This window comes from Lactuca sativa, chromosome 8, assembly GCF_002870075.4.
Source record: "Lactuca sativa cultivar Salinas chromosome 8, Lsat_Salinas_v11, whole genome shotgun sequence".
Lineage (NCBI taxonomy): Eukaryota > Viridiplantae > Streptophyta > Magnoliopsida > Asterales > Asteraceae > Lactuca > Lactuca sativa.
Window position 1 is genome coordinate 77466005 of NC_056630.2, and position 18513 is coordinate 77484517.

General features: G+C 33.8%; 1 protein-coding gene across 1 annotated transcript; it reads right to left on the minus strand.

Annotated features, from left to right (window-relative positions):
- Window positions 1–16618: 16618 nt before the first annotated feature.
- Window positions 16619–18505, minus strand: LOC128128052 (uncharacterized). The gene is made up of 3 exons (XM_052766859.1): window positions 17902–18505; window positions 16981–17056; window positions 16619–16887 (listed from the first exon to the last, which is right to left on the minus strand). The coding sequence occupies exons 1-3, from the start codon at window positions 18424–18426 to the stop codon at window positions 16748–16750; spliced, it is 741 nt and encodes a 246-aa protein (XP_052622819.1). The 5' UTR covers window positions 18427–18505; the 3' UTR covers window positions 16619–16747.
- Window positions 18506–18513: the final 8 nt, after the last annotated feature.

Genomic DNA, 18513 nt, shown 5'->3' on the forward strand with positions numbered 1-18513 from the left:
CTCGTGTAAAGAACAATATGTAGAGGAGTAAGATGTTGGTGATTTTAGTGTCACCATGTCATTTTGTGTAACTTGAATTAGCATGTGAGCTAAGGGGCTTCTTAATTTGTTTTCTAATATGTGTACGGGTTGGTACGGAGTGCACGCATGTATAAGATCAAATTAGTAGCCGGTTCGATGACTAGTCGGGGGTCTGGGGGCAGTGCCCTTGGGTCCGGGGTTTCCAAAGGGGCAGCGCCCCTTTGGTGGGGTCTAGGGGCAGCACCCCTGGGGTCCCGCTAGTGTGATATTTCGATTCTTGAGGGTGATTATGGTAAAACTAACGAAACTCGTTAGTTTTGGTAACCCTAAATCCCCATTAAAATCTGGATTACCCTAACTTGCTTCTAAAGGAATCCATAGCGGCCCAACCCTAATGAAACCCTAATATCGTTTATTATATAAACGACTCTTCTTTTCAGAAAAATAGGACGATCTTAAGCACTCGTTTTCATCATACTTTCAAAAATCCTCTAGCATATTGGCTTACAATTTCTTTGCCTAGAATCGTAAGTGTCCACTATGATTATCCTAGGATGAATTTCTTGTAACTCAGGCATAGGGTAGAAATATCAGTTCGGAAAGTGATATTACGATCCAAGTTGGTATCCAGATCTCCACCATAAACCCTAAATTTCCCAACATTCAAACTAATATTTACTATTCTTGGAGATGGGTGACTCAAACCACTAAGTTTGCAAAGCTGGAGAAGTTCGAAGGTGTCGACTTCAGGAGGTGGAAGAAGAAGATGCACTTCATGCTGACTACTCTGAAAGCAGCATATATGCTGACTACTCCAAGACCAGCGGAGCCAGAGGAAGGTGTTGTTGAGACTATTGAAGAGATAAGAAGAGACAGAAGTGGGACAACAATGACTACACCTGCAAACATCACATTCTGAACGGTATGTATGATGCTTTATTTGATATCCATAGTGAAGCCTTGTGTGCCAAGGAGTTATGGGACACCCTTGAGTTGAAGTATATCATCGAGGATGCTTCTAGCAAGAAGTTTCTGGTCAGTGACTTTAACAATTATAAGATGGATGACTCAAGGTCTGTTACTGAACAATTCAATGAACTCCTTGGCTTATACGGTCGGTTTAAACTGCACCGTATGAATATGTATGAGTCCATTGTTGTGTTAACCATCATTGACAAACTGCATCCATCCTGGAAAGACTTCAAACACAAGTTGAAAAATCAAAAGGAGGAACTGTCTTTGGTTCAACTTGCTAGTCACATTCGTATTGAAGAATCTCTTCGTGCGAAGGAAAGTGACAAATCTGAAAAACCCAAAGGAAAAATTGAGCCTGGACAACCCTCGGTTCATATGGTTGAAAACAAACCAAGGAACCAGAACCACAAAGGACATGACATACGTAAGGAGGAACATGTCCCAAGCAACTCCAACAAAAAGAGAAAGGATCTGCTTTGTTGGAGGTGCAATCAGGCTGGGCATTGCAAGCATGGCTGTCGTGTGAATTTGGGCAACAATGGTGCTGGAAACAGTGGAGTTAATGGGAAAGTGAACGGGTCTTCGGCCAAAGTTAAAGGAGGTCAGTTTTTGACTAACTTTGATAATTCTAATCAAAATTATGTTTATTATGTTTTCATTTATCCCTGAATCATTCTATGTGCAGGATGATGATGTTGCTTGGTGGATCGACTCCGGAGCAAAGAACCATGTATGCAAGGATAAACGGATGTTTGAATCATCAACTCCGCTTGAAGATGGGTTGGTGTTGAAAATGGGAGACGATTCTTTTATTCCTATTTGTGGTTTAGATGTCGTGTGTCTTGAATTTACGTCTGGAAATACAATTAAGTTATTTGATGTTTTGTTTGTTCCCAAGATTCACATGAATCTTGTTAGTTCTAGTTGTTTGAATTCTGCTGATTTTAAACAAGTTATTGAGTCGGATAAGTTTGTTTTGTCTAAGGGTGGAATGTTTATTTGCTTTGGATATTTAAATAATATAATGTTTCGTTTAAATCTTGTTGACAAATCATTACCTGTTCAAAATTTTGCATTTTTGTATCTTTTGTTTCTAATGTTGATAAATCTATGTTTTGGCATGTAAGATTAGGTTATGTCAACTTTAGAAGGATGCATGAGATGTCAAAAGATGGATTAATTCTAGCCTTTGATATGGCATCTAATAAATGTAAAACATGCATGCTTACAAAAGTGACAAAACATCCCTTTCCTAGTGTCACTAGAAATCCAGCTATTTTGGAACTTATACACAATGACCTGTGTGATTTTCACTCCACTCCTTCTTTGGGAAAGTACTTTGTGATCAAATGAACACATTTCCAATCATACTCATTTCACAACTCCCAATCCTTATCACAAGTGTAAGAATATCAATTTCTTGCCACTTATAGAATATGCTAGATTCTAACATTTTATGCAATGATCCTTTCGTAAAGTCATAGCTCAAAATCATCAAGACTTGGCCAATATCTATGATGTCTCTCACTCAAAGTACATTCCTTTAAACATCCTTCTTGCATAAAAGTTTCTAATCTAGACATAGATTCTCAATATTCAGCTCCCAATATGGAACCATTTCCATATTTGCCATATGACAACTCATTCTTAATAGAATCTTATCTATTCATAATAATGTCGATATGGTCCATCCAATATCATATTTCCAACTACTCACAAGCGACCAATCCTCAACGAGCTTTGGATCGTCCTTTGATAGTTGTTTAATTATCTTAGTCAAAACGAATTCTTGTCCTTTTTCCCTCTTAATGCGTTAGACATTTGGAAAATTTTAGAATGGTCAAATATTAGAGCATTTTCAATCGATCCTATACCCGAAGTGTATGAGACACGATGCATAATGTCTTACATAAAGATACGATACTTTATCAATCTTCTGCCATAATATGTTATGTGTCACGTTCTTATAATTCGAATTATGAAGAGGGATGCCATAATCATAATCGAAATTTTGAGAACGCACTATGTATCGTTGACTAAATTTATTAACATTCCACAATCTAAGCCTTTAGATTTGAAATGAAGCATAATATTCTCTCCCTTAATTATAGCAAAACAATTATTCAACCCTTACGACTTTGCAAAGTATAACTCTTGTTTTCTATAATTAATATTGCTAATTTGCAATACTTGCTTGAATAATCATACAAGCACAACATTTATGCTCCCACTATCATGATGATTATTATCATATAAGCATAACACTTATGCTCCCACTAGCTTTGACATGTATTCAGAAACCAACTTAACTTCCAGAAAAACAATACCTATTAAATTTCTTAAGTTCATATTTCTAATACCTAATGCTTTGATAATCCTTTATCTAAGCTTCTTAATCTTATACACCTTTGCCTTAGATAGCTCATATGTGTGTCTAAACAATTCAGACGAATTGCCAAATCTCACAATTCGAATCATGGAAAGGGATACCGTAACCATAATCGAATTTAAGAATGCAATTTTCACAATCACTATCTTCTTAAAATCTCTCTTAGTGAAAGCATTTCCTCACAGTCATTTTCATGAAGGAGGGAATCTTATGACACTTAGATTTTAATGGTGTATGTGTTCCTATCTATGCGAATTTGTCAAAACCAAAGTTTGCGACAAATCCAAACTCATATGAACCGAACTTTCTCAATCTTGATTTCTTGCCTTATGGTAACACGAGTGCCCACCATGTCTTCCAAGTAGTTAAGCAACTCACCCTTTCCTATCAATGTACTTTTCATTGATCAAGGTGCTTGCCTTTTATGTGTTCAATTTAGAACTCATAGAACTCACATGCATAATTAACTCAATTGGAATGGCACAGAAACAAAATAATGTCAACACGATAGGTTATAAACCTCAAATTGTGTGCTAGTGATGATCGATAAGGTTTATTCTTGATTTGTTCTTGAGACCTTTCAAGACCATTGAGACTCCCACTGGCTCCTTGACATGTAAGATTCTCTTGTCAATAAACATTTCTCGACAAACAAATATTCAAGAGTTGGTGTAGCTTTTATCAAGACAAAACACTTCACAAAATTGGTCCTAGTTGGTCTTTGTCTTCTTCAAGACATCACAACTTTCCAATTTCAAATGTGCAAGAATAAGAAAACCTTTTCAAATTCCACATTTGATGAATGTTATAAACCTTCTTAAGACTTGTCACTCAATGTCACAATCTTAACTCTAAGACTTGTTTTTGGAACGAAGTATGATTGACTTCTTGATTTAACCATTTCTTCAATTCTTGATTCCTCTTCTCAGACATACAATTGTACTAAGATTCATTTAGAGGATCAATTGAGATACAATTCTTAATCATAAAGACCTATCATAAAACATAATAAAAGGTACTCTCCCTTCTTCTTAGAATAGAGAAACTTTTATCTTTCTGCCTACTTGATTCTTCTGCTATTTATTGAAACTCTTTCAATCAATTCAGAATTACACTTAATCTTATAAGTATAATCATATTTACTAAACCTTTAGTAAATCATGATGAATATCTTTGTCACTCTTGTGGCGGACTTGATCAACACACAACTTTGTGTACTTGATCTCATAGTCCTTCACTTGACACTTTGTCAACGAATTAGTCTAATTTCCAAATATGAAATTTTTCATTCATCATGCAACCAAGTTGCATGATTCCAAGTTTCTGTCCAATTGAAACTTGGGCGATGAGAAACTCTCCCTATTTGGTAAATTCTTGACATTTCCACAAATAACATAATCCATTATTGCTAATAACTGAAACATTCAAACATCAATTTTTCATACACGCCATTGCAAGGATAAATAAATAATATAAAATCAAAATTTATTTTATTGCGGAAAAATTTGTCCTTACAATGCAATTCAATTGGAAACTATGTTAATACATATTTCATAGCAATCTATTCTAACTCCAAGTAGTAGCTCAAAATTCTAATCTTCAAGTAATGCGATCGAAATCCATTTCTTCACGATTAGATTCAGCTCGCGTCTTCCCTTAAGCTTCCTTTCTTTTCTTCGATTCTATAAAACATTTCATTTATAAATATAGTATGATAGTATGATATAATATGATATAGATATAGATACTTATTTTGATTTATTTTGATTAAGAGAAAATTAAAAAGGAACCACGACCAAAAGAATACACGATCGTTGATACAAATTGTCCATTGACTTCCATGTTGACTTTAAAGTCATGCGGGGCATACAAAGAAACTACTTGGATCTCTTATGTATCATTTTCCTGTGAACAAATTCACGAGTTCTGTGTATCATTTCCGACTTAAATCTATTAAAATAATAATATATCTTTTCTAAATTCATACAAGTTTATGCATTTCAATATATAAAAATAATACTATAGTTTTTAAATAATGTGATTCAAGAGATTATTGCAAGTATTAGATTACGATATAGTTTTTTCATCCACATGAAAAGAAAAATAGCCTATGGCCAAAAAAAAAAATTTGTGGATACAAATCAAACGTCAACTTCCATGTATATTACGTTTGTCATTGGAAAAATAAATATAGATAAAGGCCAAATGCATATGGATACAAAATTCCCATTGACTTTCAAGTCTCCCATCACAATGTTTGATTGATGTACTCATTAGTTTGTAACTTGTAACTTTAGTGTGATAAATTAAAATTATTGTTTTCATATTATAAAATAAGACAAATAAAATAACCAAATGAGACAAATAAACAAAGTGAATGTTGCATGTGATTTGGAGAGACTGATGTCTCAAATGTGAGGTCTACATTGAACATCTTGGTTAAATATCTTGAAATTTTTTTTAGAGTAAATTACAGAAATGGTCACTGCTATTTTTTAATCAACAACAGTGTTTTCAATTGTAACCCACCGCCATTATGATTTGATTTGGTTTTGGTTAGGCTATGCTCCCTAACAAATATTAAGTGATTAAATTGCCCCTAACATATTATTAATTTTTTTTTCTAAATTATTCTTTTTATTTTTTATTTTAGGGTAAATTACAGAAAGAGTACCTGTGGTTATACAATAATTTTGGATTGGGTCCTTGAAAGATTTTTATTGCTGATTTGATCCCTAGGGTTTTAATTTATTTTGAATCAAGTCCCAATCATTAGCATTGTTTATTTTCTTCCGTTAAATACTTTTAAATTACTATTTCACCCTTGATGTATTATTCACAAACCCATGTCTGCCCACCAGCCCTTTTAGATCTCTTGTCGTCGGTTTCTCACACCCATAACAAAAAACAAGGGTATTCATTTATTTGGAATTTTTGTTCATGAAAGGAAAAATGTTTCATTTATAAGTTTACTAGACGAATTCACGTACGTTGCACAACATATATATTGTTAAAATATTGAAAAATATATGTTTAAAATGGTTATGTTGTTAACATTAACTTTGACATAATATTTTGAACAATATTATTCATTGACATCAACCCACATTCCTCATTAATAAAATTAAATACAATTACCAATTTAATATTATTTTTAACAACTGTTATGATTGGTTAATTTAAATTTTTTACTTAAGTGATTATTTTCTAATTTAAATAATGATGTTCATTTAAAATACAATTTATTTGTTGTTAACGTTATGTAATTTATAAATTGATGTTATTAGCATTTAAAATTATTGTTCTTTAGTTTTAAACCACTTATTACTATTATTAAGTTAAAGAATATTTTTAAGAAACACTTAATACTACTATTAAAATGTTAAACACACACTAAATAATAAATTAATAAGATAGACAATTTGCATTCAAAAGAGACCTACATGGATAATATGACATATCCATGATTTTTATAATTTGATTTTATTATTTATAATTATTGTTATTAGTTTTAAAACCACTTATTATTAATAATAAATAAAAGAAAACTTTTAAAAGACACTTATTATTATAATTAAAATGTTAAACATGTACTAAAATATAAAGTAATAAGATAGACAATTTGCATTTTAAAAGAGACTTACATGGATACTATGGATAATATTGCATATCCACGATTTTTAATTAATTATTACTTTGAAACAACACAAACATACAAACATATATACAATATTTAATTAAATATTATCTATATAACTTTCTATAACATATGATCGATAACATGAATCTAATCTAATTTACATTAAAGTTTCAACCACAACATGACTGTTTTAAAAGAATACTTAAACCAAGAAAAATATAAAATAAGAATTAATATATAACAAACTTACAAACTAAATCTTTAAAATAATAACATGGCTCGAAAAATGGTCCAAAGCCTTGAAACCAACACAAAACCTTTAAACTTATTTTCTTTGTAAATTATGCATGTGATTTGTATTTGTGTGTCTACTCAAATAGAATGACATTTTTATAGTAGACTGTATCTCATAGGTTTAACTGTGATGATAGTGGTCCGGTCGATTTATTTTATGTTTTCTTTCATCCATTGTTTAGACTTTATTGGGTCTATAGGATTTTCTGAGCAAACTTTTTTAAGTAAACTTTCAATTTTTGAAAAAATTTCTTGGTTAAGTAAAAAATTTGAACTCTTCCTCATTCTCCCACATTTTAAAAGACAAGGTTTCTTCAATTTTTCTTTGAGAGATGTTGACAGGTTCTGGTTTTTTAAATTTTGTATTATTTTTCATTGATTCTAAAAATCCATGTTTTCCACTTCTATAAGCGTTTGTGATTTTATCAACAATGATTTGAACACCATTGTTGTGGAAAGTAACTCTTTTGAAATTTTGTACAAATGGTCTATACAAAAGCATAAGTTATTTTCTAGGATGAAATTTATTCCACATTCTTGTTGGTATATAGAGGGGATATGGAATATTTCTCCAGCAAGTCTTATCTGTAAATCAACACATTTTTTGTTGATAATTACAGTTTCTTTTGCTATAGAAACCTTTATAGGTTTTGGAGTGTTAATCCAATGTTCTTTTGGAATAACATATTTACTTGCGATACAAAGACTGGCTCCTATATCAATATAACAATTTAAATCAATTTGTTTGTATCCGACGAATCTAAATTGTAACGACGTAAATTTTCAAAACAATTTTTCATTTTTCAAACAACATAATTATCATTTAAACATTCTCAAATCTCATGTTCAACAATTGTCATCAAATAAAAACATATCCCACGATCACAAATAAGGTCTTCTGTCTGTGTGTACGGATCATGTCGGCGCCTTCCCGCGATCGTCACTAGTACCTGAAACACATAACACATAACACTGTAAGCATAAATGCTTAGTGAGTTCCCCAAAATACCACATATAACACATATTAGCCACTCGAGGCTATAACTCTGTTTGACCCCCTGGTCAATATGTCTCAGTGGGACCCTCCAGTCCTATAACTCAGTGGGCCCTCTGGCCCTAACTCTGTGGACCTTCTGGTCCTAACTCTGTAAACTCTGGATCATACATAACACAAATCATATAAAATCATATCATATAGATAGCATACAAGATACTCTGTCACATAGCTCTAATTACCACTCTAGGTAAAGTACAGTGAGAAGACTCACCTCAGGTAACTCGGTAAATCTTGAACTCGGTAATACTGGTCTAGCCTCCCCTTAATTACATGGAATCATTACTCTAATCAATACAACTCTCAAGGCTAGACTAATCCCTCTCTAAGTTCTCCTAGAAGGTTAAAAGACCATTTTACCCCTCTCATGGCTCAAAGACCCAAACATTGACTAAACCCTAAAAGTCAACAAAAGTCAACTCTCCGGGTTACGCTGCGCGTGCCAAACCTGTAAGCTGGGTGTACCCGGCCACCTCACAGAATCGGGGAACGTGACCCCCTACGTTGCGCATACTGGGATTACGCCCCGCGTAAGTCCCAGTTTCATACTCCTTTGATTTTGGGTCTTAAACGGTTAAGACACACGTCTAACTTTCAGATCTGACTGTCCCTAAGCCTCTTAATCCATAAAGTCGGTGACTTTAAGCCTTTCCATGGCTGTAAAAGTCACCAACACCCAAATCATTCCATTTCCAATACTTTAAAGCCCATAACTCAAGCATGACTCCATAATGACGACCAAGTTGGGATTTTTATGGATCTGCAACACATATATCACTGAAATGGGACAGATCTAGGTCCATGAAGTCCCTTTTGCTCATAAAGTCTCCACCTTTGGAACTTAAACCCTAATAGATAAAGATATAGATATAGATATTAATATAGATACTTATTTTGATTAAGAGAAAATTAAAAAGGAACAAAGACCAAAAGAATACACGATCGTTGATACAAATTGTCCATTGACTTCCATGTTGACTTTAAAGTCATGCGGGGCATACAAAGAAACTACTTGGATCTCTTATGTATCATTTTCCTGTGAACAAATTCACGAGTTCTGTGTATCATTTCCGACTTAAATCTATTAAAATAATAATATATCTTTTCTAAATTCATACAGGTTTATGCATTTCAATATATAAAAATAATACTATAGTTTTTAAATATTGTGATTCAAGAGATTATTGCAAGTATTAGATTACGATATAGTTTTTTCATCCACATGAAAAGAAAAATAGCCAATGGCCAAAAAAAAAAAATTAATTTTGTGGATACAAATCAAACGTCAACTTCCATGTATATTACGTTTGTCATTGGAAAAATAAATATAGATAAAGGCCAAATGCATATGGATACAAAATTCCCATTGACTTTCAAGTCTCCCATCACAATGTTTGATTGATGTACTCATTAGTTTGTAACTTGTAACTTTAGTGTGATAAATTAAAATTATTGTTTTCATATTATAAAATAAGACAAATAAAACAACCAAATGAGACAAATAAACAAAGTGAATGTTGCATGTGATTTGGAGAGACTGATGTCTCAAATGTGAGGTCTACGTTGAACATCTTGGTTAAATATCTTGAACAATTTTTTAGAGTAAATTACAAAAATGGTCACTGCTATTTTTTAATCAACTAAAGTGTTTTCAATTGTAACCAACCGCCGTTATGATTTGATTTGGTTTTGGTTAGGCTATGCTCCCTAACAAATATTATATGATTAAATTGTCCGTAACATATTATTAATTTTTTTTCTAAATTATTCTTTTTATTTTTTATTTTAGGGTAAATTACAGAAATAGTACGTGTGGTTATACAATAATTTTGGATTGGGTCCTTGAAAGATTTTTATTGCTGATTTGATCCCTAGGGTTTTAATTTATTTTGAATCAAGTCCCAATCATTAACATTGTTTATTTTCTTCCGTTAAATACTTTTAAATTACTATGTCACCCTTGATGTCCGCCCACCAGCCCTTTTAGATCTCTTGTCGTCGGTTTCTCACACCCATCATCACATTGTCTGTCACTACAACATCGACCCTCTGTCGTCACTCACCACCCCACTCAACCCCTAACCTAAGCACCCTTACCAGGTAGTTCTATTCCTTCTGTTCCCTCTCGTTCTTCTCTATTTGCGGATATCTGGAGGTAGAAGACGAACGCGTCGAAGCCATTAAAGTTGTTGTGGTTTTTTGTAAATCAATTTATGATTTTTTTTTTTTGGTTTCTTGTTCATTGATATCTAGGGTGCGCAATCGATTTCTGGATTTCTTGTTCAGGAATTATTTTTTTTTTGGTTAAACGAGTGTACTTGCGTTTTTTATTCATCGATTTGCACAGCCCAAAAACCCCATTCCCCAATCCAGGTTCTAAAATTTCGACCACAGCGGATGGTGCGCCAAAGCTCGTATCAGGAAGGAACAAAAAACAAGGGTATTCATTTATTTGGAATTTTTGTTCATGAAATGCATATGGGTCTTTTGTTAATTAATGGTTTGTATTAGAAAGTAACACAAAAAGAGTGACGCCGGAACCTTTTGAAGATTTATGGACTGCATGTAAGATTAATATTGATGGATTTCCTGGAGAAGATGAAGTTGTGGTCTTGTGGGTGGTTTCCCGGAGAAGAAGATGGTGAGGGGTGGGTTGGGTAGAGGAGTAATGGGGTTAATATTTGGTTTATAGAATCGATTTGAAGGTTGTCATGAATGTGCAGGTTTTTGAAAGGCTAATATGTAGGTCTGATGCTTGGCAATTGGTATCAATTTGCATATTTTATAAGGGATATTATTGAGCTTTTCATTTGGAATTGATTTGCAGGTCCAATGCTTGGGATCGATTTGCATTTATCCGGTGGATATGAAGATGTGGAGGAGAGGTAAGGCTATATAAGTAAATTCACATACTTTTAACATTTATGAACTAAACGGTGTTAATAATAGGTGACTTAACTCAAAATGAATTGAAAACCTAGGAATGAAATCAGCACTAAAAATCTTTTAGGGACCTAATCCAAAATTTTCATATAACTGCAGGGACGATTTCTGTAATTTATCCTTTATTTTAAAAAGAGTTGGCCGGCCAAATTTTCATCTGAGTTGTGGATACAAATTCTCCATTGACTCAGTCTTCCAATATTGCAACAAGTTATTCTTCATTTATGTCTTTATAAATGTACTCGTTACTTGATCATAATAATCCATTCTTACATCATCACAACTCATCTTTCAGTTTAAACTTTCTTCTAAACTAAAATTGAGTTAGGGTTCATAATGGAAAAGCGGAGGGGTTTGGGGCTCCATCTCATTTTCGTATGTGTTTTTTTGTTTGCAACCACATATACTTGTTTGGGGATTGGAAATGTTAGTGTCATCTGCTCTGAGCACGAGCGACTTGCTCTTCTCAACTTCAAACACAGTATCCAAGATCCTTTTGAAATGTTGTCATCATGGGTTGGAAATGAGTGTTGCATGTGGGAAGGAATCCAGTGTGATGCTGTCACTGGAAATGTTCAACGCCTTAAACTTAATGCAGATTCCTACTACGACTTCTTTACTCGTAATAAGGTGAGCTCTTCTTTGGCAGAGTTGAGGCATCTCAAATACCTTGACTTGAGTGGGAATGGTTTTTTTCTAGGAAGTCAGATCCCTGAGTTCATTGGATCCTTTAAACAGCTGACCTACCTCAATCTATTTGATGCTGGTTTTGAAGGTATTATTCCTCCTCAAATTGGAAATCTTTCTAATTTAAAGGTTCTTAATCTTCGTTCAAACTTTTTAAAGGCAGATGATATGGCATGGGTTTCTCGCCTTCCGTCACTCGAGCTTCTCGACTTGAGTTCAGTGGATCTTAGTGGAGCACAAAACTGGGATCAAACTTTGCTTCACATGACTCCCTTGTTGAAAGAGTTAAGTTTGTCGAATTGTCTACTTTCCAATGTTGAACTTGGTGCTTTTCTTAATTTGAGTAGAATACTTCCCAACATCAAACACCTCGATCTTGGCTTCAATTCTTTCGAAGGTCCACTCCCCACCTTTTTTCAAAACATGACCTCCCTCACATTCCTCGATCTTTCTGGATTTAATGTTAGTTTGGCATGGAACTTTCCAGACCTACTAAGCATGATCCCTTCTTTGTCAGAGCTTCATTTGTCAGTTTGTGGGCTGGATAAGATGCATCTATCTTCTCCACATCTTAATTACAGTACACTTTCTAACATCCAAGACCTCGATCTTAGCTTTAATCCACTTGGAGGCATATTTCTGTCCTTTTTGACTAACATGAGCTCCCTAAGAGTCCTTGACCTTTCGGATACCATGTTGAATTCATCCCTTCCTATTATGCCTAAACTTCTAGAGCTTCATCTTTCTTATAACAAGTTTAAGCAGATTGAGCATGTTGGAATCTGGAGACAGTGCCACCTGCAACAGTTGAGAGTGACAAATAATGAATTTGGTATGGAAATGATTGACTCACCAAAAAACGCATCAGAATGCTCCCAGGATTCTTTGGCGAATTTAAGAGTTCTTGATCTATCGTACAACAGACTGGTTGGTTCAATCCCTGAATCTCTGAGTAGATTAAGATTTTTAGATGTGCTAGATCTATCTCAAAATCACTTGACTGGTCCTGTTCCAGAGTTCCCTGGTAACCTTACCAAACTTGACCTTTCTTCTAACCAATTGACTGGTTCAATTCCAAAGTCCCTTGGAACATTATCAGCTTTAACAGATTTGAATCTAAGTTCTAATTTGTTAAATGGGTCTATTCCTCTTTCAATAGGGAAACTTGCCAAACTCCGTTCTCTTGTTCTCTCCAACAATTCTTTAGAAGGAGTAGTTACCGAAGCCCATTTCTCCAACCTTTCCATGTTGAAGGACTTGGATACTTCTTTTAACACTAAGTTGACATTCAATGTTTCACACCGGTGGATACCTCCATTCCAGTTAAAATCTCTTAATCTCAGTTCTTGCAATATCAATAATGGATTCCCGCAGTGGCTTCGTAATCAACGGAAACTTCAAATCTTAGTGTTGTCAAATGCTACACTTTCAGGACCTCTGCCCGCATGGTTGCGGAAGATGCCCATCATTCCTGTCTTAGATCTCTCTCACAACAAATTCAGCGGACCTCTGACAAACCTTCCCAATGGTGGAAATGATAAAGTGTATACATATTCTCCTGAGCCTGCATTACTTCTCGAATATAACCTTTTCAATGGGTCGATTCCAAGGTCATTGTGCAGAAGAACATATTTAGTAGGACTTGATCTTTCCAAAAATATGTTAAGTGGGAAAATTCCCAACTGTTTGGGGAATCTGAAGGATTTGACTAACATGATATTAAGCTCAAATCGGCTCTCCGGTGTCATTCCAAGTTCAATATGTCTTAATTCATCGTTATTTTGGTTAAGTTTGAATGACAATAACTTTATTGGTGAACTTCCACGAGAATTGGCAAATCTACAACTTTTGCAAGTCTTAGATTTGGGTGATAATAAGTTCTCTGGAAATATACCAAAATGGATTGGAGAAAAATTTATAGATTTGGTAGTTTTGAGGTTACACAAAAACAACTTCACCGGTAGAATTCGTCGATCTCTGTGCAAAATTTCAACTCTTCAAATTTTGGATCTTGCATACAACAAATTAACAGGGACCATCCCCCGTTGTGTAGGAAAGTTAAATGGCATGGTTGAGAGTCACTCAATACCTTTGTATCATTCCGCTTCCGATTATGATAAGAATGTGATTCAGGGCATGAAAGGTGTTGATCTTGAATATACAACAATTTGGGGTATGGTTTATAACATGGATCTTTCAAGCAATAAGCTTGTGGGAGAAATACCGGTCGAGCTAACTGCACTTTCTAAGTTAGTGGGTCTCAATTTGTCTAATAATCATCTCAGTGGGGAGATTCCACACAACATTGGAAAGATGACAGAGTTATTTTCTCTTCAAGCATGGCAGCTTTGCACTTTTTGAGCCATTTGAATTTGTCATACAACAACTTGTCGGGTCAAATTCCAATAGGAAATCAACTGCAAACGCTTAATGATCCTTCAATATATGCTGGGAACAAACATCTATGTGGGCCTCCATTGCCAAACACTTGCTCAAATCATCAAGATCCAACAACAACAAGAAGCAAGAAGAAACACAAAGCAACTGATGAGTGGATGAAGGTATGGTTGTTTTACGGGGACATAATGAGTGGTTTTGTAACAGGGTTTTGGGGTGTTATTGGAGTTCTGTTGTTCAAGAAGCAGTGGAGACAGAAGCTTTTCATGTTTGCTGAGGTAATGGTAGACAAGATATATGTTGCAGTCATGGTAAGAGTTTCCAAAATCAGGAGAGGAAGAGAAGCTGCATAGATCCTCTGGAATGCAAGTAGGTCTCCAGTATATATTATCAATGATTGTTTTTCTTTTTAGAAATGCTATTGTGCTTATTATTATATAATAGTTTTTTGTATGACTTTTGTAATATATATGGTGTTGTTTAGAGGTGGCAATTTACAAAATTTATATTGTATTGGGTATTTATACATGATCAAGTTGTAGATTAGACTACTATGGATTTGAGTTGTAGGATTTTTTTTTTCCTTTTAATTCTGCTATCTTGCTTCCGACCTTCTGTTGCTGCTCTTGCCCTTGACATGCTGTTGATCCATCAACTTTCATCCACATTGGTCCAGATAAGTAAGAACCAAGTAATCTACTCATTATTTATTTCTTCATTTGTAAATTTTCTAGTTTTTCTAGTGAAGAAGGATGTGTGGGTGAAAGGTGGAAATTTTTTGTTGGATTTGGTATTTATAAAAGATTAAGGTCTGCTTGTATGAATACACAATGGTAGTGGTCTTGGTTGATTATTTGGTTCTACTGCTCTCGTGAGTTTGCATGAAAGTTATGAGATTAGATGAAAGGTTAATCAGTATGTAAAATGTCATCCTTTTTTTGTTTGTATGCATCTAGCTCTTTTTCCTTACAAATTTTCCATGTATCTGTAATTTCTGATTTTTAACATCATTGTAATATTTCATCTCTTTTTTTTTTTGTCCTACATGATTGATACGAACATGTAGGAGTTTGTGCATGAACGATTCTTAAAAAAGAAGAGGTAGATTTTATAACATTTAGTCAAATATATTTCCGCAAATATCCTTGTACATTTCCTCTGAATTTAAATTGTCTGTGCAGTGAAAACAAACCCGAACATATTGCTTGAGTTTTTTTTTCATCACGTATTTTTTTGATTTGACAAAGATAGTTGTGTTATTACCATTTCATCGGGTGTTCAAGCCCTTGATGTGTATTTGAGCAATTTCTTGATGTTCCTTTTTAGTTTGTCAATGTGCATAGATTGACATGACTCATGAGTCCATGTCAATGATATAATGAATATTTGATTGAAAACTTGTTTTATTAGAGAATGGACATTTAGTTTGTCAATGTACACAGGCTTCATATCCTTTTTGTTCACTTCTTTTAGATGTAAGTAATGAGTCATTGAAGCATGCATAGTCTTTTGTTTGATAGAGTTGTTGTTCATCTCTACTATCTTGCTTCCTTGTTTCTTTTGAACCATCTCATCATTTTACTCAATTTTCTCGTCACTTATGATGCATATTTATCATCTTTTGAGGCATAAAGTGAGTTACTTTTGAATGCTCCCCCTTTAATCATCCTTCTTCCTTGTAAACAGTTTCTGTTCAAAATTTTACAAAGACAATTGCTTCTTCAATAGTAGCAAATTTGTATTGTCCTGTAAAGATCTTAATGCTACTCACTACTAGTTTTCAAGAATCAATATCATGAAAAGTGTTGATCAAGAAAATGGAAGAAGTTGGTATATAGTTTGAACATGTACCTTTCAAGCAATAAACTTGTGGGAGAAATATTGGTTGAGCTAACTGTACTTTCTATGTTTATAATATAGCTTAAGATAACATTTTATATTATCTTTTTATTAATTTATTATCGAGGGAACCAAGCTATTTGTCAAAATTTGCATTTTTACAAATAAATAAAGTTGTAGCGTTTTTTTTCGTAAATGGAATAAACATACAATTATTGAAGTAAATATAGAAACATGTTATATATATATATATATATATATATATATATATATATATATATATATATATATATATATATATATATATATATATATATATATATATATATATATATATATATATTAAGAAACATGAATGTTGTAATATTTTCTTGGAAAAAATAAATCGACCGGTAGTCTTAATTACAAGATGAGGGTGAAAGTGGGAGATATGCATACGGAAATGTCATTTAATGATAAACACAATCATTGTGTACGATTTCAGGATTGAAGGTCCTGCTGAAAGCTTCTACCAACCTTTGGCTGTTCCAATGGTCACTATCTCTGTGCGGCAATACTTTTTCAGTTTTCCAACGATGAAAACTGGATCAGTGTCCCCAGTGACAGTCAGTGTCTTGTCTCTCACGCCGAAAGTTATGGACTCAACCCCTGTATGTATATATTTCAAAACCAGCTTTAGTCAAACATATGGTTTCACATGAAAATACAAGGAAAACAAAACAAACATAATATATTATTAACCTGAAAGGCTGGAAACTGCCTTCATAACTTTCCGTTTTCCTTTATCATCGTGTACATCCACTTTGACAACCACTTTCTGCAATTGAATACAAAGTAATAACAACCAACCATGAAAGTCAATCTCCAGAATGAATTTAAACGAGGCTAAAAAGAGTAAGTTTGGTTTTATTTTTGCAGCATGGTTTTAGGCTTTCTTCTGCAGATATAGACAACATATCCATGTTCTCATCTGTAATAGCTAGCTAGGTTCAGCAGCAATTTTATTTTATCTTTCCTAATTTCTTACTTCATTTTTTGGACCATAGGTATATATATGATTCCACGAGTCAACAATCTTTTCAATGAAATATCCCATTGAAAATGTAGAGAATTAATTCACAAAAGTATTATATATGCTGGAATGATATTTTACAAGAATCATTTCTTTTATTTATTTATTTATTTTTAAGTATTTATGCAGTTTCTGTAAAAAAAATCAATTTTCAGGAAAGTAATTTAACAATTTTTATAATTATCTAAAATGATTAATGAAACAGATAAGATAATTACTTATGCAGTTCCTGTGACAAATTCTGAATCCCACAACCGAAACTCCCCCTAAAGAGGTAAATGACGGTAGAAGAAACTGCCGACAGGAAATTAATAAGCCTTAAAACAAAAATAGCAAAACAATCATACAAAGAGAAAAAACCACTACAGTAGAAGGCAAAGTAGGGGGAAATTCCATAATGGTGAAGTAAGGGAATACTGAGAGTAATAATCACATTTACCTAATCATAATGGTAGAATCAGGAGGAAAGTGGGAGACAGATGGAAATACTATTTTGTAGACTTTGGTTTTCAAAAACACACATTACCACTGACTATCAAATGAGAACATGCAAAAGAAGAAGTTTCAGAAAGTGAGTTAAGTCCACAGACCTGTGTGTAGTAAGGCCGCCATAAGATCTCAATCGAAGACTTTGAATCATGTTGTCGGATTGTAAATGTGTTTGAACCATCTTCATTTTCCTTGTCCCAAAATAATTCCGAGCAATCTGTTGTTTTCACCTCATCACCTTTACTTCCCCAAGGAAGAAGCTCACCTCCAACATAACTGTTAGCTGCTAAACCACTCAGATGCCCTCCGTCTATGGAAAATGATATCATATTGTATGAAGAATTTAACAATGATGTGTGCCTCAGTGAACTAAAGGAAACATATCCTATGATTGACACACTTCCATCATATTTAGGATCTGCTGGTGCTTCACTAGACCCTTGCCAAAGCACGGAGAGAATATCTTCATCTACCTCCTGCCTGATGATTATATTTATACGCGGATGACTTGCTTTGGTAACAATGCATATTAAGAACCCAGAAAAGTCATTGTACCAATCATATGGAAGACTCAATGTAAATTTTGTTCCCTTAAACAGCCTAGCAACAAACCCCCTTGGAATCATCTTATATCCAAGATTGACACTGATAAAGCGATCTTCAAGAGCATTTCCCTGCCATGGAAAACACGTTCAATTATTCTGCTTTTTGGG

Bases quoted from the DNA above. Each gene is read 5' to 3' on its own strand.
- LOC128128052 (XM_052766859.1), bottom strand. From the start codon at position 18,426: ATGATTCCAAGGGGGTTTGTTGCTAGGCTGTTTAAGGGAACAAAATTT. The intron at 17,057-17,901 runs GTCTGTGGACTT...ATTCAATTGCAG, and splicing joins GGCGGCCTTACTACACACAG to AAAGTGGTTGTCAAAGTGGA. The intron at 16,888-16,980 runs GTTAATAATATA...ATATACATACAG, and splicing joins GGCAGTTTCCAGCCTTTCAG to GGGTTGAGTCCATAACTTTC.